This window comes from Pleurodeles waltl, chromosome 10, assembly GCF_031143425.1.
Source record: "Pleurodeles waltl isolate 20211129_DDA chromosome 10, aPleWal1.hap1.20221129, whole genome shotgun sequence".
In the NCBI taxonomy this organism is placed as follows: domain Eukaryota; kingdom Metazoa; phylum Chordata; class Amphibia; order Caudata; family Salamandridae; genus Pleurodeles; species Pleurodeles waltl.
In genome coordinates, this window is record NC_090449.1 from 222,722,182 (window position 1) to 222,740,408 (window position 18,227).

At 45.4% G+C, this 18,227-nt stretch overlaps 1 protein-coding gene across 8 annotated transcripts in view; it reads left to right on the plus strand.

Annotated features, from left to right (window-relative positions):
• The window catches only part of MARF1 (meiosis regulator and mRNA stability factor 1), a 586,552-nt gene that overhangs the window by 262,942 nt on the left and 305,383 nt on the right, over nucleotides 1–18,227 (plus strand). For all 8 annotated transcript variants that reach the window (XM_069210203.1, XM_069210208.1, XM_069210202.1 and 5 more), the window contains exon 12: nucleotides 17,915–18,093. In XM_069210203.1, coding sequence (XP_069066304.1) covers nucleotides 17,915–18,093 — 179 coding nt within the window. The remainder of the gene's footprint in view (nucleotides 1–17,914; nucleotides 18,094–18,227) is intronic.

The following is an 18,227-nucleotide window of genomic DNA, read 5'->3' on the forward strand; positions in this document are numbered from 1 at the left end:
ACGCATGGTAGTCGAACAATGTTAGACTGATGGAACGGACTCTGTTTTGCCTTTGCCCTTGCTGTCACGCCAAATTTCCACACACCGATCAGCAGTCGGTATGCATTCTCTGTCTGTCTCTGGATCACAGAGAAGAGAACTTTGATGCTTGTCGATCCTTTCGCTTGAAGAAGACTCTGAGGGATCGAAAAGCATGTCGGTTGGAGATGATGGTGTCCAAGTCGTCAGAACGAACACCCAATATCTTCGGGGAAGAACACACACAAGAAGAACTGGCACATCACATGACAGTTTGCATCCCAGACTCCTATTTGGATTGAAATTCTGATGTCGACAGCCAATCCATCCTACCGATGCAGTATGTGAGTACATCAGCCCCTTCCCATCAATCAAAGACAGCCAAAAAGACTTCAGCACTGGTCTTGGGTCCCCCACTTCTTGCCAGCCATGGTCAGACCCGCAAAATTAAATCAGATAACCATCCCTCTGGTTTGGCGCCGAAACACAAGGCCAAAGTGCATTTGGCACCGATCAAACATCTTGCCACAACTACTTTGGGATTGAGACGAAAATCAGAGACTTCCACCCCAGAGCCGAAAATACTAACAACATTTTCAGAGCCAACTTTTTAGACGGACTCAAACATTCGGTATCCACACTTTCGGAGCTGAAACCAGTGGGTGGAAAATATGCTACAGTTACTCAGGATGCTTCTGAAATAAGGCCCATGGCAGAAGTAATGAACGCTAAACAGCGAAAAATCCATATACTTAAGGACCAGGAAGAATCATAGCTTCTCCTCCTAATCAAAAGAAAATTAACTTTCCACAAAACTTTAGAAACTGGTCCTCCACCTACAACAATACTTAAACAAAAGGAGAAACCAAAGGCACCATAACAGCCTTCACCACCACATTCTCCTTTACTTACTGCTTCGCCACCACCAGATACTCCACCACCCTCACCTACACAATTTTCTCCACAATCCCCTATCTCAACACTTGGGGATGATTTATATGACACTCACCAGAATATAGATCCATGGGACTTGTATGATTCTGAACCCATCCTTCCTAGTGATCCTGTTTTTTACCCCACAAGACCATCTCCCCCCCTGAAGATACCACTGCCTACAATCTGGTTATAGCTAGAGCAGCTGCGTATCATAAGGTGCAGTTACATACAAATCCCACTCAGGATGACTTTTTATTTGATACCCTAACATCTACTCATAAGGAGTATCAATGTCTCCCTATGCTCCCAGGCATGCTTAAACATGCAGAAGACATTTTCAAGGAACCAGTAAAATCTAGAATTATTACATCAAGGGTGGATAAAAAGTGTGAACCTGCACCCTCCTTCAAGGAAAGTCCTAAATTTGATGCAGCTGGAAAGAGAGTAGCAACTCAAGCTGCTAACCATTGGAGGATTGCAAACTCTCAAGCACTTTTGGCTAGATACGATAGAGCTCATTGGGACCAAATGGAAGATTTATTACAGTACCTAACACCAGAAAAGGGCACAACTGATAGTAGCGGAAGCGCAAGCCATTTCCAGTAATCAAATCAGATCTGCTATAGATGCAGCAGATACAGCAGCAAGGGGTATCAACACTAGTAGTGTGATCATTAGAAGGCAATCATGGTTAATTACTTCAGGCAGGCAGTGTTGAATATGCCCTTTTGATAAGCAGCACCTATTTGGGCCAGACGTTGATACCACAATAGAAAAGCTGAAAAAGGAGTCTGCTACAGCTAAAGCTATGGGTACCCTTTACACTACACCTAGGGGTGGTTTACAAACCATCAACCTCAGAGCCACACGTCCCAACAGAAACAAGGACCACATTTTTACCACCGAATAATTATAGAGGGAAAGGTAAATCAACCGCCTCAAGAAGTTCTTCCATCTCAACCAAACCGTATCGACACAACATACATCTCCTGTTGGAGGAAGATTGGACATTTTTTACCCACAATGGCACAACATTACTACATATCAATGGGTTCTGTCAATTATCCAACATAGTTATTGCCTAGAACTTCTCTACTCCAGCAAACATCCCCCCCCTTCCCTCTCACTCACACAAACCTACTCTGGAACATCTCAATTTATTAAAACAGAAGGTACAGTTACTACTACTACTCAAAGGTGCCATAGAGATGGTACCTATATCCCAACAAGGGTCAGGAGTGTATTAACTATACTTCTTTATACCAAAGAGAGATGGTACTCTCAAACCAGTCTTAGATCTCAGACCCCTCAATCAGTACATTCTGTCAGAGCATTTTCACAGGGTTTTTCTACACAATATCATTCCCCTGCTACAGAAACAAGATTACATGACAGCATTAGATCTAAAAGATGCTTATTTCCACATTCTCATACATCTAGGACATCGAAAACGTCTAAGATTTGTTATAGCAGGGAAGCACTACCAATTCAATGTGCTACCCTCAGGAGTAACAACAGCACCAAGGGTATTCACCAAATGCTTGGCAGTAATTGCAGCATTCCTCATAAGACAACACCTACATGTCTTTCTGTATCTGGATGACTGGCCCATAAAAGCCAGTACAATTCAAACCTGTCAACAACATCCACAGTATACAGTGAACACCCTACACAACCTAGGGTTCACAACATCAATTACCAAGCATCTCACTTGCAGCCAGCCAAAATACAACCGTATCTAGGAGAAATACTGAACACTCAATCAGGCCCGACCAGGCCCCGACGGGGGATCGAAATTACCCCGAAGGGCTACCGGAGCTCTTCACGATTCGGTGTTGATTCTAACTATCCCGATCCCGAGCGAAACAATACCGACGTAATATTTCGAAGTTTTGACTATCTTTCCGTCCCGAAACCCGGAGCGAAAAGGAACACGTCCGAACCCGAGGGCGGAGAAAAAACAATCTAAGCAAAGAGGAGGAGTCCCTCGGTCTCGTGACTCGAAAGACTTCTTCGAAGAAAAACAACTTGTAACACTCCGACCCAACACCAGATGGCGGACTGTGCACAACATGTGAATCTGCAGCGACCAATGCCACGAACAGATGTACACTGGGTAAGTGACATTTTCATAACTAAAGCACGCCTATACATGAGACCACTACTGTAGTGTCTTTCACAACAGCGGTCTCAGGCACAGGGTCACATTCAGGATCTAGTGTTGTTGGACCGCCAGACTTATCACTCTCTACAATAGTGGAATCATACCAACTTATTAAAAGGGCGCCTCTTTCAGGACCCTGTGCCACAGACCATAATCACAACAGATGCATCAATGATAGGTTGGGGAGCCAATCTCAACAACCTCACCGTACAAGGGGAATGGGACTCAGTTCAACAAACGTATCAGATATACCATTTGGGGAATTACTAGTAGTGTTCCTAGCACTCAAAGCTTTTCAAACACACGTCACACACAAGACAGTGTTATTAAGGACAAACAACATGATCACAATGTACTATCTGCTAAAACGGGGGGTACAATTATCTCAAATGTTACTTCACAATCACATTCAACTACTAACGGAGTATATTCCAGGGATACACAAACCGATAGCAGACCTCCTAAGCAGGATGCCTCAACAAGTACACTAATGGAAGATTCACCCACAATTGATTCAACAATACTGCCAAATGTGGGAAACCCCATACCTCTCCCACTAATTCCATTTCTGGTCAACCAGATCCGTCACACCTCCCCCACTATCATACTCATAGTTCCACGTGGGCACGTCAACGCTGGTACACAACACTGTTGGATCTGTCTGAAGTACCACATCACAAACTACCAAACACACCAACACCTATTAACCCAGAACAAAGGTCAAATCGGGCAGCCCAATACCACTATGCTGACCCTTGTGATTTGGCTCCTGCGGTCATAGAATTTGGATATTTACAGCTATCATCTAAATGTATGGATAGTCTAAAGAAAGCATGTAGACCTGCAACTAGACAGTGTTATGCAGCTAAATGGAAACATTTTGTTTATTACTGTCAGCCCAAAAACATTAACCCACTTAAAGCGTCGGTACAGGATATTGTCTATTTGCTTTATTTACAAAAAGCAAATCTAGCATATTCTTCTATTAGAATCTGTAGGAAGTTGGCTCTGTATGTGCTATTTCAAAGTAAGGAATAGCATGCACAGAGTCCAAGGGTTCCCCTTAGAGGTAAGATAGTGGCAAAAAGAGATAATACTAATGCTCTATTTTGTGGTAGTGTGGTCGAGCAGTAGGCTTATCAAAGGAGTAGTGTTAAGCATTTGTTGTACATACACACATGCAATAAATGAGGAACACACACTCAGAGACAAATCCAGCCAATAGGTTTTGTTATAGAAAAATATATTTTCTTAGTTTATTTTAAGAACCACAGGTTCAAATTCTACATGTAATATCTCATTTGAAAGGTATTGCAGGTAAGTACTTTAGGGACTTTGAATAATTACAGTAGCATATATACTTTTCACATAAAACACAAATAGCTGTTTTTAAAGGGGACACAGTGCAATTTTCACAGTTCCTGGGGGAGGTAAAGTATTGTTAGTTTTAGCAGGTAAGTAAATAACCTACAGGCTTCAGTTTTGGGTCCAAGGTAGCCCACCGTTGGGGGTTCAGAGCAACCCCAAAGTTACCACACCAGCATCTCAGGGCCGGTCAGGTGCAGAGGTCAAAGAGGTGCCCAAAACACATAGGCTTCAATGGAGAGAAGGGGGTGCCCCGGTTCCAGTCTGCCAGCAGGTAAGTACCCGCGTCTTCGGAGGGCAGACCAGGGGGGTTTTGTAGGGCACCGGGGGGGGACACAAGTCCACACAGAAAGTACACCCTCAGCAGTGCGGGGGCGGCCGGGTGCAGTAAGTGTCTGGTTCTCTGTAGATTTCAATGGGAGACCAAGGGGTCTCTTTAGCGGTGCAGGCAGGCAAGGGGGGGGGTCCTCGGGGTAGCCACCACCTAGGCAAGGGAGAGGGCCTCCTGGGGGTCACTCCTGCACTGAAGTTCCGTTCCTTCAGGTGCTGGGGGCTGCGGGTGCAGGGTCTTTTCCAGCCGTGGGAATTTTAGAGTCCGGCAGTCATGGTCAGGGGGAGCCTCGGGATTCCCTCTGCAGGCGTCGCTGTGGGGGCTCAGGGGGGACAACTTTGGTTACTCACGGTCTTGGAGTCGCCGGAGGGTCCTCCCTGAGGTGTTGGTTCTCCACCAGTCGAGTCGGGGTCGCCGGGTGCAGTGTTGCAAGTCTCACGCTTCTTGCGGGGAGTTGCAGGGGTCTTTAAATCTGCTCCTCTGTAACAAAGTTGCAGTTCTTTTGGAGCAGTGCCGCTGTCCTCGGGAGTTTCTTGTCTTTCTTGAAGCAGGGCAGTCCTCTGAGGATTCGGAGGTCGCTGGTCCTTGGGAAAGCGTTGCTGGAGCAGGTTTCTTTGGAAGGCCGGAGAAAGGCCGGTAGGACTGGGGCCAAAGCAGTTGGTGTCTTCTTTCTTCTTCTGCAGGGGTTTTCAGCTCAGCAGTCCTCTTCTTCTTGTAAGTTGCAGGAATCTAAATTCTTAGGTTCAGGGGAGCCCTTAAATACTAAATTTAAGGGCGTGTTTAGGTCTGGGGGGTTAGTAGCCATTGGCTACTAGCCCTGAGGGTGGGTACACCCTCTTTGTGCCTCCTCCCAAGGGGAGGGGGGGTCACATTCCTATCCCTATTGGGGGAATCCTCCATCTGCAAGATGGAGGATTTCTAAAAGTTAGAGTCACTTCAGCTCAGGACACCTTAGGGGCTGTCCTGACTGGCCAGTGACTCCTCCTTGTTATTCTTATTATTTCCTCCGGCCTTGCCGCCAAAAGTGGGGCCGTGGCCGGAGGGGGCGGGCCACTCCACTAGCTGGAGTGCCCTGTGGTGCTGGAACAAATGGGTTGAGCCTTTGAGGCTCACCGCCAGGTGTTACAGCTCCTGCCTGGGGGAGGTGTTAGCATCTCCACCCAGTGCAGGCTTTGTTACTGGCCTCAGAGTGACAAAGACACTCTCCCCATGGGGCCAGCAACATGTCTCGGTTGTGGCAGGCTGCTGGAACCAGTCAGCCTACGCAGATAGTCGGTTAAGGTTTCAGGGGGCACCTTTAAGGTGCCCTCTGGGGTGTATTTCACAATAAAATGTACTCTGGCATCAGTGTGCATTTATTGTGCTGAGAAGTTTGATACCAAACTTCCCAGTTTTCAGTGTAGCCATTATGGTGCTGTGGAGTTCGTGTTTGACAAACTCTCAGACCATATACTCTTATGGCTACCCTGCACTTACAATGTCTAAGGTTTTGCTTAAACACTGTAGGAGCACAGTGCTCATGCACTGGTGCCCTCACCTATGGTATAGTGCACCCTGCCTTAGGGCTGTAAGGCCTGCTAGAGGAGTGACTTATCTATACTGGCATAGGCAGTGAGAGGCTGGCATGGCACCCTGAGGGGAGTGCCATGTCGACTTACTCATTTTGTTCTCACCAGCACACACAAGCTGGCAAGCAGTGTGTCTGTCCTGAGTGAGGGGTCCCCAGGGTGGCATAAGACATGCTGCAGCCCTTAGAGACCTTCCCTGGCATCAGGGCCCTTGGTACCAGGGGTACCAGTTACAAGGGACTTATCTGGATGCCAGGGTGTGCCAATTGTGGATACAAAAGTACAGGTTAGGGAAAGAACACTGGTGCTGGGGCCTGGTTAGCAGGCCTCAGCACACTTTCAATTCAAAACATAGCATCAGCAAAGGCAAAAAGTCAGGGGGTAACCATGCCAAGGAGGCATTTCCTTACAGAATCCATTTAACAGCAATAGCTGCTTACCTCCAAAACAGACAGCATACTTCTCTCTTTAGGATTCCTGTTATAATAGCTTTTATGGAAGGCCTTAACAGAATTATTCCACCTGGAGCTCCATCTGTTCCTGCCTGGAATCTTAACATCGTGCACATAGGACTTTTGGTCCACCATTTGAACCCATGCATTCTTGCCCTCTTCAGTTTTTATCATGGAAGGTTGATTTCTTAGTAGCAATTAATTTTTTACGAAGAGTTAGTGAAATTCAAGTATTCACTTTAAAAGAACCTTTCTTTCAAATTCACCAAAATAAAATAGTCCTTAGGACAAACCCAAAATTCCTACCAAAAGTACTTTCACCATTTCATATAAATCAGTCAATGGAATTGCCATTCTTCTTTCCACGGCCGGATTTAGTTGCTGAAAGAGCTCTTCATACCCTTGATGTTAAGAGCTCTCATGCATTATATAGATAGAACATACATTTTATTGTGTGTACATATACATTCTTGCACTCTTTACTTTTCCCTCCTGTTGAAAAACAATCTAACAAAGGACTCTATGACACACACACACACACACACACACACACACACACACACACACACACACACACACACACACACACACACACACACACACACACACACACACACACACACACACACACACACACACACACACACACACACACACACACACACACACACACACACACACACACACACACACACACACACACCCCCCCCCCCCCCCCCACACACCCCCCACACCCCCTTCCCCCGAAGGGGCTTTTCGTCCTGCTTCTTCCTCTATTGTTGTTTTAAACTGTCATTCAAGTTTGGCTTCCATCCACCTCATCATATGACATGAAGAAGGGGGTCAACAACACATTCCAGGCATTGTTTTCTAGTACATGTATAAATCAGTCTATAAAGTAGTGCCCTTAAGCGCCACAGCTGGTGAGCCCCTCTTTTATTACTTTTATTTACCTTTTTTGTGTTTAATATATATTCCATATTGACCTTTTTAGCCCTCTTGTGTTGAAAGGTAGCTAAAATGTATTTATTCATTATTGAACCTGCTCCAGAATTGTCTAATAGCCTGGCTGTTAAAATCTAACCTTATACAATGATGTAGGCATAGCGTAAAGACTATGTGCCAGTGTGTTTTTACTTTATTTCTTGTAAACAAATTCATTACAGACTGATTAACATTATTGTCTGTGAATGTACAGGGCCAGCACATGTTTGTGTGCTCCGCTGTGTTAAATCACATCCATCGCAAGGCAGGTGTTGTACCATTTGTAACTGTTTTTGACAAAACCAGATTGGGAGATGGATATCTTAGCCCTGATGGTATTGAGAATGGACACTAAAGTTTTGATTTAAATGTTTACATCTTGACTCCTTTAGTAAATCGGGCAGTGTGGCTGTGTGGCACAGAAACATTGTCGCTAGACAGGATTCTGACAGGAGCCCTGAATTCCTGCTCTGGAATAACCCCCATAGTTGTTAAAAGATCTCTGGGTCAGTCGAGGAAACTCGACCAGCAAAGTAGATATCAGCATATGTGAGGTACCCCTATTGATTTGTGTACAAGGAACTGTTCTCTCTGCAGTTCCTTTTCAGCCCGCCATACTGGTTGGCAGTCTAGTTGTCGGCATCTATTTTAGATGCTTAATATAAACAGACCTACGCACCGGCCGCGCAAGGTATGTAATTGCTCTTGCTGATAGCCTCAAGTTTCAGCTCACTTGCGATATTTATTGTGCCAGAACCTTCCCTTCTACACTTATTGGTATTTTAACCCTCTTATTGGCGTTATAGGGTTTTTTTCTTCACTTCCGGTGCCTGTGTTCAGAGGAACTCTGCAGTGCTCCTCCATTTTACTTTTTAAATTTTGTCTCTGCAGTTCCTTTTCCGTCCGCCATATTGGTTGGCGGTCTAGTTGTAGGCTTCTATTTTAGATGCTTCATATAATGGACCTACGCTCTAGCCGCGCAGTGGACGTGCACAGCGGGCGGGCCTAGGGCAAGCCCGTCTGCGCCAGTCCGTGCCCGGCAGAGACTAGATATACTGTTGGTGGTGACTCTAAAAGGTTAGTTTATTCTCGCCAACAGTTGTGGACCTACAACAACTTTCATGCAGATACAGTCCATTCTGTCTGTGCTCTTGTGAACTGTGTCTGTCAGAACTGTACTTGGACTCCCTCTTCCGACCTGTCACCCCCCTGCGATTAACATCAATGAACAATTGGGGAATTTTCTTTTGGTTAACTGCCGCTCTTTACCAGCGCACAGTTTACACATTTTTTCAATACTAGAAGAATGCCTCCCAGATATTCTGGTTCTGACGGAAACTTGGCTTAACAAAGACTCTTCCCCCTCAGGATTATTCTACTATTCTCTAAGATAGACCCCATGCCAGGGGCGGAGGTATTGCCATTATTCACAAGAATTCCATCAAATACTCTACCACTCCTCTAGACATCCCCAACTGTGAAAGCTTGCTTTTTTCTTTAACCCTCAATGCCACATTTACCTTCTCTGGAATACTCATCTACTGCCCTCCTGGTCCCTATGGGAGCTTTGTACAAGCCTTGCCAGACATCGTAGCTGATATTTCTTGCAAAACCTCCAACTTCACCATACTCAGACTTTAACATCCACTTAGACGACATACACTGTCCATCTACTAAATCACTTCTTTCCAACTTGGCTTCATGAGACCTGACTCTGCTCACTACGGGACCCACCCATATCAAAAGTCATACCATTGACTTAGTTTTCAGCAACCTTTCTAATCTCCTCTTTCTTACGCCTCTCCCCCTGATTTGGACAGATCATTACCTAATGCCATTCACACTACCCTGTGGTGCTCCTTCTACTCACCAACTTCCCACAAAGTCAACTTCCTGTCAGTGGTCAAAACTGGAACCCGGGGACTAGCAGGGGATACCCTTAGCCTTTCACCTCCCAACTGTAATGACTCCAGCATTTGCCTCATAGAAAATTTTAAGAACTGGATCTCAACTTCTTTAGACATTCTCCTTCCAGTTAAGACGATTGTTAGAAAGACTAATCATAAGTCCAAGCCCTGGTTTACATCCCAACTGTCTGAACAAATAAAAGTGTGTAAGAAGCTAGAAAGAAGATGGCGAAGAGATTGCAGCATTGCCTCCAAAAAACAATAAAGGGCAGCTATCAGAGCCTTCCATGAGGAAATTAAATCTGCGCAAACTATATTCTATAGCTCTAGAATAGAACATTCTGCAAATTCCCACAAAGAGATCTTTATTATCTTTAAAGAGCTCACTCACACTCCTTCTGGTGACATTCCTATAGAGCCTCCACTGCTCACTGGCAGATTTCTTCCAGAAAAAGATCATTGATATCTATTCTTCCTTCCCGGTCACTCCCAGTCAAGAAATAGATCGTTACTTTCACAAAGACTCCCAAGTCCCAACGGCCCCATTTCCAGTCTTTCAGCTTATGCTTGAGGCCCTAGTCACCAACTACCTGCACAAAATAAAATCGGGATTGCCTTTAGACCCCACTCCACCTTACATCCTAGAATTGGCCTCCAACGTAATATCTCCTATATTGACAATTATCTTAAATTATTTCTTAACTTCTGGTTGTATACCTCAGCCTTTGAAACACGGCGTTGTCAAACCTTTATTGAAGAAACCTAAACTTGAGCCTGTGCAGCTGAGCAACTATAGACCCATAGCTTTCCTTCCTATTCTATCTAAGATAATGGAAAAGCATGTCAATAACCAGTTAACCCGTTTTTTGGAAGATCATGAGCTTCTGCACCCCTCTCAAATGGGATTCAGACCCCTGTATAGTACAGAATCAGCCTTATTAACGGTCATGGAAAATGCCCGTCAACTGCTAGATCGGGATGGGACAGTCTGCTATTATCTTATTAGACCTCAGTGCTGTATTTGACACAGTGGATCACAACATCCTCCTTCAACGACTCTCTGCTTTAGGAATGGAAGGCACAGTATTAAGTTGTTTTTCGTCAGTCTTGAAAGACCGAACATTTCAAGTTCTTGACCGTTCGTTCTTATCCATCATGTGTTCTCTCACTTGCGGGTCCCTCAAGGCTCCTCGTTAAGTCCCATTCTTTTTAATATCTATCTTTCTTCTTCAGCCAAACTTGTGGAACCCCACGGTCTTTCTTTGGTCTCATATGCTGACGATACTCAGCTAGTAGTGTCGCTCTCAAATGCCAGAAATACCTCCCAATTAAATCTCTCATCCTGCCTGGCGGATGTAGCTAAATGGATGACAGAATCCAAACTCAAACTCAACGATAAAAAATCTGAAGAAATGATCGTGGGCAACTGTGCCCTCTCCAACACTCCTGTATCATTCTTGGAGGACTGTCATAATCTTCCGCCCCCTAAAGACAAGATAAAGAGCCTAGGTTTTTGGCTAGATCTTCGCCTCACAATGGACCATCAATCCAAAAAGCCCACCTCATCCTGCTTTGGCCTCTTAAGAGCTATGAGGAAAATTCTCAATCTTTTTCCTTTCTCTGCTAGAAGACTTCTTATCCAGGCTTTGATATTAACCCGGCTGGATTATGGCAACTCCCTTTTCCTCAGCTCCCCTGGAGACTGTTGGTAGTGCAAAACTGGGCTGCCGATTACTCACGAATACACCTAGATATATATTGGCCAAACCTGCTTTAGCCTCCCTTCACTGGCTTCCTATAAAGCAGTGGATTAACTTTAAGGCCCTATGCATGACACACAAAGCACTCCATAATAAGGGCCCCAAATTCTTTAGGCAAAGTATGTCATTTTACGTTCCAGCAAGGCCCTTGAGATCCTCCGCTTCCTTGCTGGCCCACACTCCACGCTTTAAGAGAACTATATGGGGCGGTAACTCCTTCCCAGTCAAAGCCGCACATCTCTGGAACTTCCTCCCCTTAGAACTCTGTCAAGAACACCATGAACTACTTTTTTGTAAGAAACTGAAGACCTGTTTATTTTCATCGTAGACCTTTCTTTGGGCCTTCGCTTTGAGCTTTGACTTGCCTTTCAGCGCTGGGAGGCCTCCAGGTAGCCATGGGCTCTATAAATTTCTTATAAATAAATTTCCTATAATAAAAAAAAAAAGAAAAAAAACTAACGGTCTTGGACTCTTGTGATAATGTGAGACTTTTGCTCTAGGCCAGTGGTTCCCAACCTGTGGTCCGGGGACCCCTGGGGGTCCGCGAAGCCTTCTCAGGGGGTCCGCGACAGCCTAGAAAATTAAAAAATATTAACAAATATTGACAAATTAGGTCCCCAGCTTCCAGTAATGACTCAGGCGGGGGTCCTCGTAATCCCATGATGATTCAGTAGGGGTCCCTGGGTTCCATTAATGTTAAAATGGGGGTCCACAGAAATCAAAAGGTTGGGAACCACTGCTCTAGGAGTCTGCCTTTGTTTGTAGTTTGTTTATGGGTGAATAGACTACCTGATGCATCTCTCCGGTTAACTGTATTCTTATTTGGTGTATGGTATTTTGCTCACTGTTCCCTTAAGTAGGGGTTGTTACAACTCCCCTCTATTGTTTCTTATGCCTTTGTAGTTAGCCTGTGAACAACTAGTTTTGTGTTGATCCTCCATATCGCGAGTATGGACTCTTGTGGTTTTCTTTTGCCCTCCCCTTGGCAAATCAAATGAAGCTTTCAGTGCGTGAGATCTATTCCCTCCTTTTTGACAGCTTTTGTGGCATCCCAGGCCATCGCCCCACAGGTTATTTCATTTCTTGCATGTTCTTGGAAATAATGTTCTAAGGTGTGGCATACATAGTGAAGCTCTTACTATCTGATCCCTAAACTTTGTTTCATGAATTTAACAGTGAAATTTCAGAACCAGAATCTGTGGTTCACTGTTCAAAATTAGGAGACACTGAAATGGTCTGATGGGATCTTTGCGCCCATCTTGGAGTTTAAAATAGAAGAGTCCAGTGAGATGAGTAATCCAGAGTAAGTTTATTTGAACAGGATTCTTTGTATACTCAAACAGAATGTACTCTTTTTCAGAATAGTGTTGGCTTAGGCATGCAAATTCTGTACTCTAATAAAGATGATTGGGTGGTTTGCGAACATTGCTTAGAACTTGAAATGTTCATCATGGGGTTGACCATAGCATTAGGATACACTCTAAATATATGGTCGCCCCTGCTGGAGCAGTTTTGGTAATCAGTGTAAAATGCTTCCCTCCGTTTTTTGGCTGGCTTGTGTAATTGAGAACACTACTAGGGTCTAGGATGCCTCCATCAACATTTTTGAGTTTCCTTGAAGAGAAAATTTAATATCCTGTTGGAATAATATTGAATCCCTCTTACTCTTCCTGTTTCTTGTAACATTACAATTTCTCTTTCCTTAGTATGTAGTAATTTCAACACTGCACACCTTTCCACAAGACAATTCAGTCCTTGAACATTTAGTGTGACATTTGTTTGCATTGACTTTATTTATGGTTTGATAAATGCATATTGTTAGAGACTACAGGTGCTAAATATCATCTAATAGCTTGTTACACTCCTAAAAGGTTGCCTTTTTGTAATTCCCACATGTTGTCCTACATACCCTAGCACCCTGAAGTATAGTGATGTACAGCCAGAGTAAAAGGCCAAAAAGTGACTAGTAACCAAAATGTGGAAGACTTGTAAGGGAAGAAGGGAATACAATGGTAATGCATAGTTGAGGGAAAGGGCAGTGCTTAATTTGAGCCAGTGGTTTTCCGGTGGGGGCCATTGGCCCACATTTTTGGGGACCTACCCTTATTTATCCTCATCAAACATTTACTGACAGCAAGAGAATAAAAAGCGAAAGACATAAAAAGCGAAAAACCATCATAAAGCAAAAAAAGCAAGAACCTGCATGTAGGAAGTTGGCTTGGGGTGTGGTGGGTACCTGTGGTACTTACATCTTATACCAGGTGCAGGTATCCCCTCTTAGTGAAGTGTAGGCAGTGTCTAGAAGCCAGGCTCTCAAGAGGTAGCTGTGGATGAGCAGCCAAGGCTTATCTAGGAGACCTGCAAGGATCATGCAGTAGCACTTATACGCATGAAGGAAAACACTCAGTTGTACAAAAATAAAGGAACTTTATTTTTGGAACAAATCCCCACAAAATGCTAGACAGGTGACCTACCCTTAGGAGGTAATGAATACGCTAAATATATACACTAGCAATCAGAATTGGGCATAGAAAATGTTGGAAAACAGTAATAACCAATAGTGACACTAGGGGTAACACAAACCATATACTGAACAAATGTAATGCGAACAAGGTACCCCCACCTAGGTAAGTAAAATGTGTAGAGGGGAGATGGGGGTACTAGAGAACAACAAAGGTAAGTAACACAGTACCCCCCAGCAACCAGGAATGCAGGCGTAAAACACTAGATTTTCCCCAAACCACCCAAAAGAAGGAAAAGAAGAAAAAGACATCCAGAGTGGACTGCAAGAAAACCAGCAGTGGATTCCTGAAGAAAGAAGACCTGTGGAGAGAGGGGACCAAGTCCAAGAGTCGCAGTGGAGTCCAGGAGGAGCAGGAGAACCTTCCCACCCAGCTGTAGATGCTGTGGTTGGTCGGTTCTGAAGAACAGGTCCGCACTGCAGCCCAGGAGCCGGAGCAGAGTTCCAGATGGATGCGGAAGATGTCCTACGCCGGAAGGAAGATTGCATATGGGCGTCGGTGTCAGATTTTCACCAACAAGCCTTGGAAAAAGCAAAATCTCTGTTAATGGAAAAGAGGTCCTGCCGGGGACCAGCAAGGCCCAGGAGGACCAATCCCAGGAGGGGGGAGTCACAGGGGACTCTGCGTTGCAGAGTCTCCACAGGAGCAGAGGCAGCACCCACAGGAGTGCCACAGGATGGGGACACAGGAGTCGCAGAAGGAGCCCAAGCAGCACTTCAGAAGTGGATCCCACGCCACAGAAGACCCAAGCAGGATGGATTGCTGGAGGCTGGAGCTACACATCGCCGGAAGATCCCTTGGAGGAGATGCACATACGCCTTGGCAGCTGCAAGAGAATGCGGTGCACGGGGGTACTATCCTGCGTGGGAAGGCAAAGGCTTACCTCTACCAAAGCTGGACAGCTGGCATAGAGGACCAATAGGACTACTCTGGACCACCACCCGTAATGCAGCCACGCAGCTCAGCAGGAGAGGGGATCCACACAGCCGGTCATTGCTTGTTGTAGGTGCCTGCGGTTGCAGGAAAGTGACTCCTTCACTCCAAGGAAGATTCCTTCCTCTTATTGTGCAGGCTGAAGAGTTGCAGTCTTCTGAGTATGCACAGTGAGGAAATTGTTGCAAAGCTGGCAGGAGCCCTGGAAACAATGCTGAAGAGTCCTTTCTTCTTGGAAGCAGCTTGTCAGTTCTTGGAGGTTCCCATTGCGGTTCCAGAGGCCAGAAGTCGAAGTAAAGATTGCAGAGGAGTCCTGCTGGAATCTTGCAAGCCAAATCTGAGGACCCACCCAAGAGAGATACCCTAAAAAGCCCTGGTCACCCAACCAGGTAAGCACCTATCTGGAGGAGGCTCTGATGTCACCTGCCTGGCCTGGCCACTTAGATGCTCCCAGAGTTCCTTGCCAGCCTTCGAATCAAGATGGCAGGACCCAGGGACCCTCTGGAGGAGCTTTGGGCACCACCCCTGGGGTGGTGATAGACAGGGGAGTGGTCACTCGCCTTTCCAGTGTACAGTTAAACACCAGAGCAGGGACTTGGGGGTCCCTGGACCAGTGTGGGCTAGTTTATGCATGGAGGGCATCAAATGTGCCCTTCAAAGCAAATCAGTGGCTTGGGGGGCTAACCCTCCCAAGCCAGTCACACCTATTTCCAAAGGAAGAGGGTTTTACCTCCCTCTCCCAAGGAAATCCTTTGTTCTGCCTTCCTGGGGTTGAACAGATCAAGCAGCAGGAGGGCAGAAACCTGTCTGATGGGAGGCAGCAGCGGGGCTGTAAGACTGGTGGTAGCAATGCTGGGAGGCCTCTAAGGAGCCCCTATAGTACATGGAATCATACTTTCAATACTTGCAATTGTATTGGCGTATGATTCCAACATGTTTGATACCAAACATGCCCAGGTTCGGTGTTACCATTATGTAGCTGGACATATGTAGTGACCTATGACCAATGCACATATAAAATGGCGCCCCCACACTCACGAAGTCCAGTAAAATGGGACTTGAGTTTGTGGGGGCACCTCTGCTAGGGGACCTACCATAGGGGTGACTTACAGTGACCTGGTGCAGTGACATGTAGTGAAAACGGGTGCGTGCACTGGGTTCACGCGGACTGTAATGACAGGTCTGCAGAACCCTCTGGGTAGTAGAATAACTGCTGCAGCCCATACGGATCCCCTAGAACCCCAATGCCCTGGGTCCCTAGGTACCAAATAATAGGGACTTATATGGGGGAGCAGTATGCCACTTGTGGGAAGGAAAATGTACAATTTAAAGCAGAGACCAAAACTACTAGGATCCTGGTTAGCAGTCAGACACAGTCAAACATACTGACAACAGGCAGAAAATGGGGGTAACCATGCCAAGAAAGAGGGCACTTTCTGACACCGCAAGAGTAAGATAATGGCACAGGGGGTGTCTGAAGTGGATTAAAGAGCTTGGAGATGGAATCAAGACTACAAGGCCCTGGTATTTGGCATCCAGAGGCTCCCCCTGACGGCGAGTGCCTGTAATAAGGAACCCGATGCCTGGAACCAGCACTGCACTGCAGCCCCCAGGACCTGATGGAACCGAACCTAAGCGCAGGAGTGACCCCCCAGACGACCCTCTGCCTAGCCCAGGTGCTGGCTATCCCGAGAAACCTCCCCCTGTGCCTGCCTTCACCGCTAGAGTGACCCCCGGGTCCCCCCATTGAATCCTATCTGAAACCCGATGCCTGCTTTGCACACTGCACCCGTCCGCCCCTGTGCCGCTGAGGGTGGGTTTTGTGTGCCTACCTGTTTCCCCCCAAGTGCTATACAAAACCCCCCTGGTCTGCCCCCCGAGGACGTGGGTACTTACCTGCTGGCAGACTGGAAGCGGAGCACCCCTTTTCTCCATAGGCGCCTATGTGTTTTGGGCACCTGTAGGAAGTTGGCTCTGTATGCACTATTTCAAAGTAAGGAATAGTATGCACAGAGTCCAAGGGTTCCCCTTAGAGGTAAGATAGTGGCAAAAAGAGATAATACTAATGCTCTATTTTGTGGTAGTGTGGTCGAGCAGTAGGCTTATCAAAGGAGTAGTGTTAAGCATTTGTTGTACACACACAAGCAATAAATGAGGAACACACACTCAGAGACAATTCAAAGTTCCTAAAGTACCTACCTACAATACCTTTCATTTAAAGTACTACATGTAAATCTTGAACCTGTGGTTCTTAAAATAAACTAAGAAAATATATTTTTCTATACAAAAACCTATTGGCCTGGAATTGTCTCTGAGTGTGTGTTCCTCATTTATTGCCTGTGTGTGTACAACAAATGCTTGACACTACCCTCTGATAAGCCTACTGCTCAACCACACTACCACAAAATAGAGCATTAGAATTATCTAATTTTGCCACTATCTTACCTCTAAGGGGAACCCTTGGACTCTGTGCACACTATTTCTTACTTTGAAATAGTACAAACACAGCCAACTTCCTACACCCACATGCAAGGAATGTTCTTATTGGACAAGGGCATAGTGATCACTTATACATTCCTGTGTTTTTCCAAGACTACTGCTGACACATGAAATGAGAAGGCCTGGTCTAGATCATTGTATCTATCATCTGGGCCTTGTGAAGTGTGCAGAAACAATTGTCAGACCTAGTATTCCAGGTCTGGATTTAGGGCTCTTTATTAGTCTCTTGAATGTGGATGTTGTTTTGCTGGCTTCTTTTGGCTCTATTGTCTGTTCAGTACAAGTTAGTAGGTGTCGATACTCTAAAAGCACGGTTTGCTCAGTCTGTTGGTTATGAGCAACTTTTGTCTGCCATGTCTGTCTTTTATTTTTAAAATCCAGTGTTCGCTTTTAGTGGGGTTGGTAGATGGGGTGTTGTCTGGTGTTCTTGTATTTATTTCTACTGCTTTACATTAGACTCTTTTTGTTGATTTAGGTAAAGAATGTGGAACTCAGCCCACATACAGACTACCAGTTGAAAGCTACAGTTCAAATGGAAAATTTACAAGAAGCCATCAATGCAGTTAATAGTCTTCATAGGTACAAAATTGGCAGCAAGAGGATTCAAGTGTCACTGGCTACAGGATCAACCAATAAATCACTTTCTCTACTCTGGTAATAAGTTTTGTATGTGCATTCTGCTTTCTGCTATGATCTAGCAATTAAAGACGAATTCATTCTAACTCTGCATTCTAAGTGCCACTGACCTTTTTTTTTTTTTTTTTTTTTAAGGTTAGACCACAGTTTGA